At 36.4% G+C, this 17,640-nt stretch overlaps 2 protein-coding genes and 1 long non-coding RNA gene across 10 annotated transcripts in view; 2 read left to right on the top strand and 1 right to left on the bottom strand.

The window, feature by feature from the left end:
* The window catches only part of mgl (low-density lipoprotein receptor-related protein megalin), a 156,617-nt gene that overhangs the window by 43,341 nt on the left and 95,636 nt on the right, over nt 1–17,640 (top strand). The gene's annotated exons all lie outside the window — the stretch shown is intronic.
* Nucleotides 1,354–2,945, bottom strand: LOC118878349 (uncharacterized). Of its 4 annotated transcripts, none has more exons than XR_010654761.2 (3): nt 2,414–2,934; nt 1,759–2,258; nt 1,354–1,585 (listed from the first exon to the last, which is right to left on the bottom strand). It is a non-coding gene; the product is annotated as an uncharacterized lncRNA (long non-coding RNA). The 4 variants fall into 4 exon arrangements; XR_005014877.3 differs by having other exon boundaries at nt 1,354–1,865; nt 1,943–2,258; nt 2,414–2,933; XR_005014875.3 differs by having other exon boundaries at nt 1,354–1,888; nt 1,943–2,258; nt 2,414–2,931.
* Nucleotides 15,319–16,499, top strand: LOC108014919 (uncharacterized). The gene is made up of 2 exons (XM_070997233.1): nt 15,319–15,391; nt 15,872–16,499. The coding sequence occupies exons 1-2, from the start codon at nt 15,319–15,321 to the stop codon at nt 16,402–16,404; spliced, it is 606 nt and encodes a 201-aa protein (XP_070853334.1). The 3' UTR covers nt 16,405–16,499.

Consider the following 17,640-nt stretch of genomic DNA (forward strand, 5'->3'; position numbering starts at 1 on the left):
TTAATCACCCAACGCCCACAGCCCCCTCCCCCAATGCCACGCCCCCTTTATGGCGGCCCAGTTACCTGTGGGCCATCCAGGAATAAAGAGGGTATTACGATTATGACAAGTAAAACAGCGACTGTGGCAGCCAATTAAATAAAATATTACATTTCACTTGGTTTAAATGGAGCTGGCATTTCCACGAGAAATATTTACACAAGGTGTTTTTTAAATCACCAAGGGAGCAAAAAAGCAGCTCATCTAAATTCCATTCCATTATTTTTAATAAATACTAAATTAAATATTATTGAAATTATATCTAGAAGCGATCTAAGAATAAAGTTTTCTTTATTAAAGCACATATATTTTACTTACATTTATAATTCTGTTTTCTTAAAAATGAACTAATTCATATTTTAATAATCTATTTAGATTTACTCAAGATAATATTTTAAACATTAAAAAAAATATATTTTTTTTTTATTTGCAGGTAAATACACATTGACATGTAGAAATATATTCAGGTAACCTCAAAGGTGCTCCGTTTAATGGAAAATGTAAGCATAGTATATATTATCTCTTAAAAGAAGCATATTTAAATCAAATATTTTACCATATAAATTATAGTGAAATACTTGGAGATTCCAGGGCAATGTAAATTCGAGACCGAACTTGTGTTTTTACCATTTTTTGTCCAACTCTGGCCGGGATTTGGGTTCGTTCTGGTGCCGCCGCACTTGCCATCTGCCGCCCACTCATTAAGATTCCAAGCTGGGTCCGAGTTTTCCACCTTATGCCGCCCACATTTTTTTTTGTAACCCATAGCACTTCCCTTTGACTTTGTTGCTGGAGTTGTTTTTCACAAAAATGTCCACTCAAATGGCGTTTAGCGTGCAATTATGAGCTTCTTTTCTTTCCGCCTTCTGTTTTCTTTTTCATTTTTATTTTTAGCTTAATTTTTTATGCTTAAGTACTGCCCAAATGAAGCAGGCGAAAACTGGTGGCAAGATTAATGAAATGATAATGCAGAGTAGCGAAAAGATCTCTTCGTGTTTTGCATAAATAGATTTGTGTATTTTTCATAGCAATATCACGCTACAGAATTTTCAGGAATTTTTATATTTGCTTCAGCGATGTTTCTAAAAAGCAATTCAGTTTCAAAAATAAATCTTTTTTATTTACAAGCAGCTTTAAAATGTATTTTACCCTAAAATAAAAATTGCACTTTTCAAAAAAACTTTAAGAGGTAATTATCTAGTCGAATATACATATATTCCCCTATTTAGCTTTTCCGCTTTTCCTGAGCTTTTTTTGGCAGCAGCCTCATCTGATTGTGTCTCATTTGCAATTGAGAATGTCCCCCATTCCGTGTTTTATTTTTATTTTTATTTTTTTGCTCCCATCTCAAAAAGAAGACTCCGGCTTTAATTGCTGTCACATTTTTCGTTTTTTATTTAATTTTTTTCACTGTTTCCAGTGCTGTTGTTGTTTGCCTTTGTTTTGATTCTATTCTGTGTGTGTGTGTGTGGGGGGGGGGGGGTGTAGGGGGTCGGAAAATAGGGGGCGGGGCCGGCATTGAGGCGGAACAAAGCTGACTTAATGACTCCGGCCGCCCGCAGATGGCAAAAAACGAAAATGAAAACGCCAGAACAGAAAGTATAAGTAGAAATTTAAATACAAAAATGAAAAAAAGATTCCGCCCAACAAAAGAAGAAACAAATTAAAAAATACTTAAAAAACGTCGGAATTTAAATCAAATTTAAGGCCAGTGCTTACATTTTTAATGGTGATTCCGCTTGGTCCTTAAGTGTTGATAAGGCAGCCCTCTTTGCTCCTTGACATTGACGGAGATATCTGACCTTTTCGGGGCTCTGTGAATGTGACTTTCAGTGACATTAGATGGGGACTGCTTATTAATTTACGTCAATTAGAAGCAACAGAAAATATTTATTCATTTTACCTTTTCATTTTCCCTTTGTCCGCCCGCTGATCTAATCAAAAGCTGGGGGTCCAAATGCCCCCCGACCCCGCCTTAACCCCCTTTCGCCGCCTAATTGATATTCATTGTCTTGTCTAGATTTTTTGTTTTGTTTTTTTTTTGCCTGGGGATCATAAATCTTTAATTTGATTGAGGCCCTCGATGCGATGAGGGTTTTGTTTAAGGCGGATTCAATTTATTTCTCTTACATTCAATTAAAATGTTTTCTATTTTTCCATTTGCCTGGTTAATAAATTATCAAAAGCACACGCTGACAGCTTCATTGGTGGAGATATTCCTACATGGGCAAACAATTTAGTTATACAAAGTAGCAAACAAGTTTTGAATATATTAGAATACAGTTCAAATGACTATTACAACTTTTAAATTATTAACTATAATTTATTTCTAAAATTGGAGAGATCAACTTTATCGTTAAGTTATGGTTTTTACCTGCTGCCAAACTATTTCGGAAACCTCTGCTAAATCGAGAGTAAAATCTGGGTTCCAAAAAAGTTGGAACAAACTTTTCGGCGGGGTAATGTTTCTTCTTTTTTTGGTTGGAAAACTTTTGGGATTTTTGGACAGTTTGTTAAAAACCATGTCGGCCACGTAGATTTCGCATATTGTTGGCAACACGCGCCTATTAATTAGCCAAAAGTCAGTCGAACTAAAACGGGCACAAACACACGCTAACGAACTAGTTGGGGGGTGTTTTTCGAAAATTATATAAGCCGTCTAATTAAGGGCGTGGCACTTGGCTGCATTTAAATGTTGGCAATTTTCGGCTATTTAAACAGCACACAATACAAAATTAAAGGGGGTTCCCAACCCCCTCCCCAACAAAATGAGAATTTTACAAATTTTTTGATTTGTGGCCAGTTTTTGGGTTGTTTTTGCCACAGTTGTTTAGTTGTTGTCCAGTGCCGGTCACCGACTGTAGCCGATTGTATCGCCAGCGTAGCCACCTCACTACTACCCAGACCCGCACTTTCCTACTACAGTGGATATGGCTTGGTCTATAACGACGTAGAAACTCTTAATAATATATATTGAAAAGTAGTTATTATACTTGGTGTTTATGGAAGTAAATGCAATAGATCATATATATTATTGCCCAATGCACGCGTTTTTTTACTACCGACAATTTTTAATGGAATGTACAAATAATAATTCATATCTTTCTGTTTTATTGAAGTAAAAATATACATTTTAACGTAATGAATGGTTTACTTTAAAACGAGCTATTGAAAACTGTTCATTCATATACTTGGTATTTATTAAAGTAAATGCAATAGATCATATATATTATGTCCTAAGTGACGCATTTTCATACTACCGACAATTTTCAATGGAATAAACAAGCAATTATTAATGTATTTCTGTTTTATTGAAGGAAAAATATATTTTTTAACGTAATGAATGGTTTACTTTAAAATATACTATTGGAAACTATTAAGGAGAGTACATATACCTAATATTGTCTACATACTATATTCTTTAAATATTATTTTTTTGTGCTCTGCTTGAACCAAAAAATGCATGCAGTCCATCCAATCTCCACTGTGGCTGTCATCCGTGCCTGTGGTCAAGAGGAAGTGGGTGGGGATGTGGGCTGTTCGACGCCATTGACCACGAAAATTGCTCATGCATGGCCGAAAAAGGCGGTGGGAAAATGGGGGCGGGGCTGTGGCGGTTGTGGATCGAGTGCGTGCGCTTTTCGTGTTAATAATAATTGACATTATCGTTGCTATTTGTTGCCTTCGTTGGCCATTGTCGTTGTTTTGCTCTATTTATGTTCCCCGGAATTTATGTTGTTCTTTTCTGTGTGTGTTTCGGCCTTTGTTTGGGTATTTGTCCACAAACATTCTAATCAAAGTTTATTAATTCACAAATTGCTACACTTAACTAGTGCGATGGCAGAAGTGAGAGCAAGAAGTGAAGGAATTGGTAATAGAGTCACTAAAATGGGGGTTCTTCATCGGGTTTGTTTGGGGAAATTATTTAATTAAATTGAATTGAAACAGTCTGTCATTACAATGCCTTAGGTTTAATATTATGAATTGGCTGTGTTTGTGAAAACGAAACATTGGGTAGTCGTGAGTCATAAAACTCCATAGCCCTGCCTTAAATTCAGCAAGCGAATCGAATTAATATCAATATTTTAATGGATATATGCACATTCTTATCTGAACTTTGCCACCGCTAAAATGGAAATATTTTTATTGTTTCGAAAGCCATTATAATCAATAGGCTGCAACTCGACAGCCCCCTTCGACCGCAAATAATAAGTGGGAATTGTTTTTTTCCAGCGCCAACCAGTGACATTCATTAATTTTTTTCCGCTGTCACTTAATTTTCTTGTTTTTGCAAATTTTTATTTTTTTTTTTGTGTTTGTGTCCATTTCTCTGTGCCATTTCCATGCCGATTTTGTTGATTTGACGACAATTTGCATGCAACAATTTATTGTTGACGGTCAATTGTCAGTCGAAGTTGAATGTCAATCAAAGTTGACAATGTTGCCATGGGCGGTGGGCGGTGGGCGGAGGGCGGAAGGGGGCGTGACCGGGGGCCCAGCCCGTCTGACGTAATCAAATTGTAAAATGGCACAAAATAAGGGAGCTCGAAAGAGCCGAATGATAAAATCGAAACTCAATTATTTGAGATGCGTCGTCACCTTGAATAATTGAATCAACATTTTCGACAAACTCCCCGTCTCTTTCTATCCCCCCAATCGGTGGAAATAGGGGGAGGGGGGGTTTGGGGTGGTTGGACAATTGGACAATTGAATTACGAATGTCGAGTATCGAAGTCGAATGTCAGTGGCGATTGAATCGGGGGCAAAATGGAAATGCAATTAAAATCAAAGATGTCCCAGTGCTAGACTGCAGAAAGAGATGGCTGCAAAAAGAGCGAAAGAGAGGGCCAAGTGGATGACACTCTATTAGCCTGGCTTTCTAATGGAAGTTTGATTGACTAATGATGGCAAGGATGTCGACGGAATTATGGCGAAAAAGGAAATACCTGAATTATTTGAAACTTAAATTAATTTAAATTATCTAGTCAAATAACTTAATTTAAAAAAAGCTACATTAATATGCAAATTTGCAAAACAAAAAAAGACAAATGATCTAAACCAATAGGTTAGCTTAAATACCATTAAAAAACCTCTCTTTCAACTTTAATTGGCCCGCTTGACCAAGTCCATTTATCACGCGGAAATCGCGCTGATTTAGTCATGTGAACTACTTACCCATTCGGAAACGAATTAATTTGCCATAACTAAACTTTTTCGCCGGCCATAAAACAATTTCGGGATTTTGTTCTCTTTTATAGCTTTGCCGATTTGGCCATGTTTATTGTTTTTAAAATAATGTAGTACTTAAATTAATTGCGCGCATTAAGAGTGTGGAAAAGTTTGTTCTTTGTGTGGCTGTACAGCACAAATACAATTAATATGCAAAATATGAAGAAACAGTCTGGAATTTTTGTGGGATAAGGTAAATATTAGCATTTTTGGATAAGATAAGATGGTAAAGCGCTGAATAAAGTTCATTGTTTTGTGATATTGCTATCTCTATCGCTTATACTCGCCCCCTCTCTTTCGTTTTTTTTTTTTTAACCAGAGTGTGGGCTTTGAGTGTGCAAATATTTGAGCGTCGCCTATTTGTCAATTTTCTCATGCTTTTCGTTTACGTATCAATGACCCAAGGCGACCACATGCATATGGCGAAAGAGACGGCTATACGGGGAGCGAAAGAGACGGGAAGTGCCCCATGGAGAGAGACGGGGCGATGGCAGCTGCTCTTCCATTGACTTTACGGTCTGCTATTTGCTTAGTTTCCGAATTGGGAAGTTTTCGGGGGTGGCAAAATTACCAGAGTGCAAAAAAGAGTACGAAAAGCATAAGCTTTTGTCGGCTGTAATTCCATTAAGTCCTTATAAGTTCTTCTGACTGAACACGAGTACTGGACCAAAAATTATTTAAGGTTCTTATGCTGTGCAAACATAATTGATAAATAAATATTATATAAAAGTTGACTTTAATTTACATTTTCAATTTTGCATATTTCATAAGCATTCTTTAAATTTTAAATGGCCTACTATTTCCGCTGTTAAAGCTGGAGAATACAGAGCTGAACAGGAAATGTAATTATTTACATACATGAATAGCTAATTGTTTCATAAACGTTAGGCTCTTTAAATTGTTCGATATGACTGTGGAGCAAATACTTTATTTACCAAGAAAGATACAAAATACTAAAAAATCTGAAAAAAATAACACAAAATAACTATAAAACAGAGATTAGTTAGAGGGATTTAAGAACCTAAATAAAATGGTATTTCACCTATGAAGATTCATTCTGATAAACGCTTTAACCCACCGTGCCGGAATATTTCATGCACAAAATGCCTTTCGGGCCTGGGCTTTTAATTGCAATTTCATGTAGCCCTTGTTTTTGTCTGTACACGCACAAATATTTGGCCCACTCAAAGGCCACCGGAGAGCAGCAAATAATAATTATAAAATTAACAACAATGGCAAATACTGTGAATTATTTTTAATAATAAATGCCAATAATCAACGCAATTAACAAATTCATCGAGCTCAATTGGACAAAGTCAACGACTTGCAAAGGCAGCCACAATGTGGGATAATAACAATAATAGTCTTCTTAAGTTCGCAAACGTATCTGCCGTCCCTTTCCCCTGACGGTCTTCCCGTCTCTCTCTCTCCCCCTTTGGAGGCTTAGAAAACTTTGACTTTGGAGAACGTTCAAAGAGCGTTAAATAAATTATGCGGAAATGATTAAATTATCCCTATTCCTGGCTCGTTTGGTCAGGGCATGGAAATATGTATATCAAATTAAAAAGAGAAGGGATAAAAGAGGGATTAGGCGAGTAAGACAAATCGGAAGTTAGGCTTTCAGAGATGACGGCGTGATAATCGAAAATATCGAAAGTTAAAAAAATTGGTTTTACCATTTTTCAATTTAACAAAAACAGTGATTTGCAGTAAAAAAAAAACTGGTAATATCAAGTATTATAAAAAATTCTTTTTAAATCGACAATAAAATTTATAAATAGCTTTTGATATAAAAATGGTTTGGTTTTAAATGTTTAAAAATTATATTTGACTCAGCAATTTGCAAATAATTTTCATGACCATTTCTTTTAGTAACTTTAATTATGACACCATATTTAAACAGTTCGATTTTCCTTTACAAAAAACTTGAACTAATCCAATTACAAAACGCAAAAGAAGAACTCTTCAGGCTGACCTACGTCGTCTACAGTTTCTGCTCCACTTCGAGTGCAGTTCAAGTGCAATAAATTCACCCCCCCCCCCACCTCGGGTGAAATGTGGAAAGTGGGCGTGGCGGGTGGAAAATGGCGGCAGGATGTTGGCAAAACCCAAGCGAAATGGAGGGAAAACGAAGGCCCAGTGCGGTTTGCAAGGCATTGGAACCAATTAACGAACAATCAACCCCGGCAACCGCAAAATCCAAATTGTTCAGTGTTACATGAAACAAAGGGGTTTGAGTTTGAGCTTGATAGTTCAGTTTCAGTTAATAATACACACATATATATGGTCGTATACATATGGTAAATCAACTGACCAGATTTACACCCGTGTGCACAGCAGCATGTAAAAACCAATTTTAAATGGCGACATTTTCAGGGGACGAGAAGCAAATGTAGTTGCACTTACTCGCATAGTAATCCAGTAAAACAAAAAAAAAAATATTTTAATATTTTTTAATACTATTTGGGAACTTTCTATTATTAGAAAATGCTATAATGTTTATCGAGAACTTCACTTTAAATATTTTATTTAAATATCAAGAAAATTAAATTAAAGTTTAAATAACAATTAAAAAAAAGAAAAGAATCCAATATTAATTAATGAGCAAATCCCGAGTCGCCACAACTTAAATTGCAACAAAACCGATTAAAATCTCAGCAGATAAAAATTGAACATGATTTCTGTATTAATTTTCCCCTCTGCTTACATTTTTTTCCTTCACATAATAATTTGCTGCAATTTTAGTGAAAACATGCAACAAATAAAAACAATAAACATTTTAATTAAACTACAATAATAATCAGCAGAAGGCAAACGAGAGACACTGGGTAAAATTAAAATATAAAAAGAGAAACACAATGCACACGCACGCACATTTAATAAATCATTTTCCATTTAACTGGCAAATCAAATTATATTTAAATATGCTCAAATTGAGCAAACACAGCCGGCGGGTAATTCACCGAACATTCCGCACAGAGATAGTAATATCCACCGAAAGTTGAAATAAACATAAACAAATCCGCAGACAAACAAAGCTAATCAACAGAAGTTTTCTGAGTCCTCTATGAAATCAATCAAATTAGCATGCAAATTGAAATGGCTGCAAGCCAAACGGGAACTAACGAAGTTAATTTCTTTAAACTGCATAGTTGAACATTTTAAAATAAGGTTTAATGCTTTGAAAATGAATAACATTATTTTGGGATATTAAAATAATTACTCGATATGTTACTTAATAATTAATACCTATTGTATTACTTAATATGGAAACATTTTGTGATAATTGAATTTGAAGTCCACACATTTGTAATTCAATATAGTGTGGTTGAATTAGTTGATTAAAATAAATAAGTTGATTTAATTACATGCGGTATAATGCAATAATTCCCACGTTGCAAGTACTTATTAAATGAATTAAAGTAATATTAATGCAGGGCTCTGCCTGTGTGGAAACATTTTTCTGGCCTTTGTTTACCCTTTAAAAATGTTTTCAAATATATTGCAAGTCATATTTAAATGCCTTTTCAGGCCCTTAAATTTGGGCAACTTGGTGTGACCGAAAAAATCAAGTCTGTAGTCAGAGCCGTGAAATTCAGGTCTTTAAATGTGTGGCCAAATAAAAAAAGGCGGCAGACGAAAACGAGCAAACAAACGTTAATACAAAAAAAATTACAAAAATGTGTATGAATGAACCAAAACAATGTGGGAAAGAGAGGGGGCTTGTGGTGGGAGGGAGACAGCGAGTTGGCAGCACTTGGCGGTCATTGTTCCAATTTCTAACCATTTTTCACCATTTTTTTACTTTATTTTATTTTGTATGTGAGAGAGTGTGTGCTGTGTGGATTTTATTTCTTCTGCTACGTTTTCCAAGTGTTGTTGTTAATTTGTTTGGCTGTGGCGCGCATTTTTCACACACTACTAAACAGGGGGAAAATGGAAAATCCCCTCCTGTCCTGTGACTCCGGTTTTGTGCATTAAAGCCTGAAGCTACCAAATACGCCACAATTTAAGCATTTGTATTCGTGCCTGTGGCTCACATGTCAGGTTGACCGCCCTGAACGAAAACAGCAGGAAAAACAGCAACGCAACAGCAACAAGAAAATGCAGATAGTGGAAAAACCGGAAAAACAAAAACTTAAGCATGCCAAAAGGACAACAAGTGGAGGTGGGCGAGTCAGGGAGTATCTTGAAAAAAGGACACGAATATTCAATCTTAGCACATTGAATTTTTCAAACATTTAAGGTGCCAAAATAAATATTAAAAAAATTATAAACAGCTGCTAAACAATTTTTCCATGAGCTAGAAAAATAAGTAAGAACAAGATATATGTTTTACTACTACTATTTCTAAGCGCTTGAGGCCAAATTGTGTGCCCAAAATGTACGGAAAACATGCGTGTGCAAATCTGACAGCTGAAACTCGCTGTTTTCCCGGCGAACACAGCTTTGAACTTAAAACCAAAATAACCGCCGACAGTTTTGAGTGATTTGACTGTTCAACTAGTCGTATGCGTGATATGTGACAGATCTAATTTGCAGCGCTGTTCAATGCAGATATAAATCATAATTAGACGGGGGAAACCGAAGTACTTACTCAAATCGGAACAATGGCCACATGATACTTACTTTTCGCTAATAGGGCTTTTTCCACAGGGCGTATACGTAACTTTTGAACTTTTGTTCGTATTTGTTCAGCAGTTTTCCCTTAATTAAAGAGAGTAAAATATCAGAAAAATATATACCGATAGCCTTGTGGGTTTTCCTCTTTTGATTTAACAAAAAAATATGAAAACCTGACATCAAATACTGTTCAAATCCAAACTAACTTACTTTATTAAAGCAGAAAAAAGGGGGTTTTTCATTTTTCAGTTTGGGAAAAGCGAAAGGGTTTGGGGATTCACAAAGGGAATTCGAACTAGACCATATGCGATGTTGGCTTGCTGCTGCTACTCCATTTTTTATTTCAGTTCCCGTCCAGCGATTAAAAGCACCTATACATCCCAAAAAAAAACACCAACACCCACGCATGCATGGTAAAATAGATAAAAGCAAACACGTACCCGTGCGGATAGAGAGAGACGGGCAGAGTGGGCGGGAAAGAGAGGGGCGACTGACAGCTGCCGTCGGCTTAAATGGCGCTTACAGCAAACGCAAAAATTCGCGCCAACAAAAACAAAAAGCGAGGGATAGGAACAACAAGCAAGGAAGCATCCACAAAATCTGCAAAACATAAAGCATAGGTCGACACAGGTACAGTCGGAATTCCATATATCGAATTAGTTTTGGGTTCCCATTCGGAAAGCCATGGGAAATACGGAAAAATGAAACATGGACATGGGTTAAAATTTTGACTCTCTCTAGAAAGGTAAATTTTAATGCAGAATATTAGAGAATTAAACCACGAATTCGTGGAGGTATCCCACATGAGAATCGGGATCCATTTACCCAAGTTATGGAATTTAGAAGTTCAGTTTTAGGTTGCAATTCCGAAAACCATTGGAAATACGGAAAAATCGAACATGAAAATGGGTTAAAATTTTGACCCTCTCTAGAAAGGTAAATTTTAATGCAGAATATTAGAGAATTAAACCACGAATTCGTGGAGGTATCCCACATGAGAATCGGGATCCATTTACCCAAGTTATGGAATTTAGAAGTTCAGTTTTGGATTCCTTTTCTGAATACCATTGGATATTCGAAAAAATCGAACATGAAAATGGGTTAAAATTTTGAACCTCTCTAAAAAGGTAAATTTTAGTGTATATCATTAGAGAATTAAACCACGAATTCGTAGAGGTATCCCACATGAGAATCGGGACCCATTTACCCAAGTTATGGAATTTAGAAGTTCAGTTTTAGGTTGCAATTCCGAAAACCATTGGAAATACGGAAAAATCAAACATGAAAATGGGTTAAAATTTTGACCCTCTCTAGAAAGGTAAATTTTAATGCAGAATATTAGAGAATTAAACCACGAATTCGTGGAGGTATCCCACATGAGAATCGGGATCCATTTACCCAAGTTATGGAATTTAGAAGTTCAGTTTTGGATTCCTTTTCTGAATACCATTGGATATTCGAAAAAATCGAACATGAAAATGGGTTAAAATTTTGAACCTCTCTAAAAAGGTAAATTTTAGTGTATATCATTAGAGAATTAAACCACGAATTCGTAGAGGTATCCCACATGAGAATCGGGACCCATTTACCCAAGTTATGGAATTTAGAAGTTCAGTTTTAGGTTGCAATTCCGAAAACCATTGGAAATACGAAAAAATCGAACATGAAAACGGGTTAAAATTTTGACCCTCTCTAAAACGGTAAATTTTAATGCAGAATATTAGAGAATTAAACCACGAATTCGTGGAGGTATCCCACATGAGAATCGGGATCCATTTACCCAAGTTATGGAATTTAGAAGTTGAGTTTTGGGTTCCTATTCCGAAAACCATTGGAAATACGGAAAAATCGAACATGAAAATGGGTTAAAATTGTGACCCTCTCTAAAAAGGTAAATTGTAATGCAGAATATTAGAGAATTAAACCACGAATTCGTAGAGGTATCTTACTTGAAAATCGGGATCAAATTACCCAAGTTATGGAATTTAGAAGTTCAGTTTTGGGTTCCTATTCCGAAAACCATTGGAAATACGGAAAAATCAAACATGAAAATGGGTTAAAATTTTGACCCTCTCTAAAGAGGTACATTTTAATGTATATCATTAGAGAATTCAACCACAAATTCATAGAGGTAACAATCTCCAAAATCGGGATCCAATTACCCAAGTTATGGAATTTAGAAGTTCATTTTTGGGTTCCTATTCCGGACACCATTGGAAATACGGAAAATTCGAACATGGAAATGGCTTAAAATTTTGACCCTCTCTAAAAAGGTAAATTTAAATGCAGAATATTAGAGAATTAAACCACGAATTTATAGAGGTATCCCACTTGAAAATCGGGATCCAATTACTCAAGTTATGGAATTTAGAAGTTGAGTTTTGGGTTCCTATTCCGAAAACCATTGGAAATACGGAAAAATCGAACATGAAAGGGGGTTGTAATTTCGACCCTCTTTTAAAAGAAAAATTTTAATGTAGATCATTAGAGAATTCAACCACAAACTCATAGAGGTATCAATCTCAAAAATCCGAATCCATTTACCCAAGTTATGGAATTTAGAAGTTCAGTTTTGGGTTCCTATTCCGGAAACCATTAAAAATACGGAAAAATCGAACATAAAAGGGGGGTAAAATTTTGACACTCTTTTAAAAGGTAAATTGTAATGTACAATAAAAGAGAACTTAACCACAAGCTCGTAGAGGTATCCCACATCTAAGTCGGGATCCAATTACCCAAGTTATTAGGATTATAATTACACTTTTTTTTTTTGGGCAGCGATATTTCAAAATACTTTTTTTTGATTCGTACTAGGATACCTATATTTTCTTTGCTCTTTAAACCGAATGCTTGCTGTAGCTTTGAAAAATGGAATTAACGTTCGCATAATTGAGCGCGAAAATTGTAACTAATAAAAGAGCAAAACAAAAAACGCGGCAAATTCAATTAAAGCCGCAGAGCGAAGAAGAAGCATGCCCAAAATCACTCCACACACACACTCACACACAAATCCAAGTACACACGCACAAAGTGAGTGTGAAAATTAAATTTGCCATGCTATTAGCATTTGTCTACGCAGCGAGTGGGAAAGAGACAGCAGGTTGCCAGGGGAAAGAGACGGGACGAGCCATGACTGATGCGAAGAGAATGGAATGATATATACATATATATACCCATATCCCATATATGGGGCTTTTTTCGGGTGGTTGGGGCACTTTTTGATGGATAGTTGAAGAAGATTCTCTTGTCAGACACGTGTTCGACTGCTTGCTAAGCAGTGTTAATGTGACATCTCGGCAGGGGAGAGGGTATTTGCTTTTTTCGGTGCTCTGCAACACTGGTTCTTCGGGTTTCCATCCGGTAAATTGCTAAATAATTCAGGGGCCCCGAAAGAACGAGTTGCGCTGTTGCGAATTGCCACCTCTTGCCATTCTTACGCTGCGTTTTTATCCGCTCGAGTGACTTTTGTGGCCCACTGTTTGTGCAGTCAAATGTTTTATGAACAATTGAACAGTTTAATTGACTTTAAATTGAGTTGCCTTACAACGAAATTCAAAGTCATGTTCACTACAAAGTCGCTTTAATTGCTAGTTGCTATTCCTAAATTTTAGTGCTCTAAAGTGATAACTTTTGGTTTTACAAATAATTGGCCTTGAGAGATCTTGGGTACTTTTTTGGGAAGAATGTGATTTTTGGGATTAGTAATGTTGTTTAGTATTTTTTTAAAATGATTTAATCTTAGTACAGTTTATTTGGGTACTTTTTAAAACACTCATTAGGATTAGTAAAACTGTTTTGTATTTATTGGTTATTTTTGAAAATATTTTGTAAGTCCCCACATTTTGTCTCTCTGTATCGGAAGTACATTACATATGTTATACTTAAAAAAATCATGTCGTATGCAAGCTTCTACAAATGCGGTGACCCATTTTAGGCACCCTTACTCTGCAAAATCATTCATCTCTGTCGACTCAATTCGAATTTATCAAAGTCTTGGCCAAATAATATGACCAATATTGCATATGGATGTGCATATATATTAAGATGTATGTACTACCGAAAGGAGTCAACGATCGGCGGTCACTGAACTCCATGCTTTTCACACTTGCCCGCTCTTTTTGTTGTCGGTCTTTCGATTTAAAGTGTCAATTTTGGGGTGCTCTTGCTTTTTGATTTGATTTTCGTACGCTAATTCAATTAGATTTATGTGCGCCATTTGACATGCCTCCCTCTCGCTCGCTCGCCGGTCATTCCGTCTCGCTCTCGACCCATGCTTTTTGTTTGAACTCAACTCGTATGTTTATTTATTCCTGGACACGTCGCTAAATGGGTTTTCTTGTTTGTTCAAAATCAGATCATGGCCAATAAATCAACACTCAATTCGATTTCCAGCGTGGGTGCTGTGTGTGCTGTGTGTGGTTGTCAAGCAAATTGATTTGTCCATTTCTTCGAGGGGTTAAGCAAATAGAAAGAGAAACAGACACAGACTCAGAAATAGAAACAGAGGACCCCACCGGCAACAGCAGGTTATGCAAATTTAACAGGAAGGGGCGGCCCGGTTTTCCCGTTCGCCAACTTAATAACCGAATCGCCTTAAAAGAAAAGCCAAAACCAAAACCGAAAAACCAGCCCAAGGAGTCACAGTCAAAGTCAAGAAAAACTTGTTTTCCCCAACCAAACAGCGGATATTGTTGGGTTATTATGGTTTTTTTTTTTGCTTGGCTTTTTAAAGCTAAACCAAGTCAAAAACTCATAATTGATACGCAGAAAGAAAGGGGGAAAATGGGGAAAATGGGGAAAATGCGAGAGATGAACGGATAGAGAGGTGTGTTCACTGCGAACCAGTTGGAAAAGTGATAATGAATTCGGGGGAAACTGTGTCACGGAAAATAGGAAAAATCAACAGGAAAACTGAGAAAATATGCAAGACTTTAATACAAATGTAGTGTATATTATTCATGTTCATTTATGAAATTGTGAATAGTTTTTTTTTCTTACACGCATTAAAAATTACTTAGTTATATTTAATTTTAATAATTCGAATATATATGAAAGCTATGGATCAAATGGCAATTTATTTTTTTGGCCATCAAATCAAGTATACGCCCTATTGCTTTTTATGAAACCAAATGTGAACTCTTCCACCGACCTCTTGCATATTATTATATTTCTGCACTTCTTATTACGATCCTCAGTCAATTGAATCTCGTTTTTGGAACAAAATTCAGCATTTGACACTTTGGCTTATTGAAATGTAATTGAATTTGGAACGATCGGATGTTCGATTTGGATCGCTCGATTGGTCGACCTCATATAGAGTCGATAGAGGTGGTGTGATGCTGATTTAATTAGGCACTCGCATCGAGACTTTTGCTCATTTTCAGCACGTACTCGAGCCAACGACCAACGACCAATGGCCAATGGAAAATGCAACTGGCTCGCATTGAGCCCGGTTATGACCGACCCACCGGGCACAGTGGTTCAAGGTCCATTGGAACCGGTCTCAATTTATTGACTAGATGACTGTCTGGGCTTGTTTACACACTTTTATATATAAAAAATTCCATCATTGCAACAATTTTATCCACCTTTTTGTATGCTTATACAAATTTTTGATAACTTGTCTGTGTAAGACAATATGTTTTTCAAGTTCTTAAAAAATTTTTTTTTGCTTATTCCTGACACATATTTATATGATTATAAGTTTAATGTATTTTAAGCTCCCACAGTGGCAAAGGATAATTTCTTCTATTAGTTTGAAAAGAAAGAAAAATTTTCTTAAGTTTTGAAAAAGAAAAAAATTTATTTTTTTATTTCATGGCACATTTTAATCATTATGAATTATATGCATTTTAGTACCGTTTATATTCATGATTTAATAATAGAAATAACTCGAATTATCTTCTAATTTTGCGAATCTTTTCTAGAAAACAGGGGTAGTATCTTAAAGATTTGAACCCACTTTGCTGGGACCCTGGAGTTTTCTGCAACTTGGCGCTTTCGTCTCCAGTCCGATTGTCAATAAGGCAGCTCTTGGGTCTCCAGTCTTCGGTCTTCGGTCTTTGGTCTCCGAGAGCTTCGAGTCTCTGGTCCCTGGTCCCTGGTCATTCACATTATCGTTGCATGTGCCGAGAGGTAACCCCGCATGGGTGTGTTCGTTCATCTTTATTTCTTGTGCGTGCAAAAATTCAACAATTGCAGAAATTGAAACTTTTGCCTCTTGCCGTTGTTGCCACACACAGAAACATTGAAAGAAAACTTTCAGACATGAAAAACGTAAAAAATGAAATAAAATATAATAAAATGTGCACACGTTTGCCTGTTTCTGTTTCGGTTTTCAGTTTTCAGTTTTTAGTTTTGCTGTTTTCTGTTTTCTGTTTGTGTTTGAGTTGGAGTTTATGCCCTGCAGACAGACGCTTAATATGCCAATGCACTTTTTCCGAGGACTGGAGCAGGGCTTTTCCCCCGGCCAGGCTTCTGTTTCTGTTCTGGCTCACATTTGTGTTTATTTAATCTTTCACCGGCAAAATTGATATGCCCAAGTAATAAACAAACATCGCTGAAAAATAGAAAGGGGAAATAACACAAATTGAAATTTATGTTTCAATATTTGCCTAATGTCTCAAGAAGCGGTTCTCTGTGTGGCAAGTGGCTGTTTGAGCTGCACAACTCAAATCGATTAAATTTTAAAGGGTGCTAAGTGCTTTCTCTTAGCAGATTTATTTTCCTGTCTTTAATAAAGGGAAATATGACTTGAAGTTATTTTATTTTGTGTGCAATGGCGGTTAGCTTGTGTTATTTTTATACCCGTTACTCGTAGAGTAAAAGGGTATACTAGATTCGTCGGAAAGTATGTAACAGGCAGAAGGAAGCGTTTCCGACCCCATAAAGTATATATATTCTTGATCAGGATCACTAGCCGAGTCGATCTAGCCATGTCCGTCTGTCCGTCTGTCCGTCTGTCCGTCTGTCCGTCTGTCCGTCTGTCCGTCTGTCCGTCTGTCTGTCCGTCCGGATGAACGCTGAGATCTCGGAAACTATGGGAGCTAGGCTATTGAGATTTGGCGTGCAGATTCCTGAGCTTCTTACGCAGCGCAAGTTTGTTTCAGCAATGTGCCACGCCCACTCTTACGCCCACAAACCGCCCAAAACTGTGGCTCCTACAGTTTTGATGCTAGAATAAAAATTTTAACATTAGTGTATTCTTCTCATCAATACCTATCGAGTGACCCGAAAAAAAAATTGCCACGCCCACTCTAACGCCCACAAACCGCCCAAACCTGTGACGGCCACAGTTTTCAAGCTAGATACAAAATTTTAACTGAAATGTATTGGTGTCGTCAATACCTATCGATTGATCCAAAAATAAATTGGCCACGCCCACTCTAACGCCCATAACGCTTAAATCTGTCTACCGCCGGTAGGTGGCGTATTTAAATCTCGATTTGCTGCTTGCATATCTCCATTTCCCTTTGGTCCCTTTAGCTGAGTAACGGGTATCTGATAGTCGAGGTACTCGACTATAGCGTTCTTCCTTGTTGAATTTATCTAGATTGGTATTCTGTTTTCACAACATTTTACATTTTGCATTAGTTTAATTAGCTTGGATTTCTCATTTGATTGAATTCGGTAATTTAATTATGGATTTTCTTTCTATTTTTGGATTACTCTAGATTGTTATTCTATTCTATTATTTTGAATTTTTCAATAAAGAAGTATAAAAGATTTATATTTTGCATTTTCCTACAA

The sequence above is a fragment of the Drosophila suzukii genome, chromosome X (assembly GCF_043229965.1).
Source record: "Drosophila suzukii chromosome X, CBGP_Dsuzu_IsoJpt1.0, whole genome shotgun sequence".
Classification (NCBI taxonomy): Eukaryota; Metazoa; Arthropoda; class Insecta; order Diptera; family Drosophilidae; genus Drosophila; species Drosophila suzukii.

What these genes read in the sequence shown, in the direction of transcription:
- LOC108014919 (XM_070997233.1), top strand. Translation starts at nt 15,319, where the DNA reads ATGCAACTGGCTCGCATTGAGCCCGGTTATGACCGACCCACCGGGCAC. An exon ending in TTCAAGGTCCATTGGAACCG is followed by an intron (nt 15,392 to 15,871) that starts GTCTCAATTTAT and finishes GGGACCCTGGAG; the next exon opens with TTTTCTGCAACTTGGCGCTT.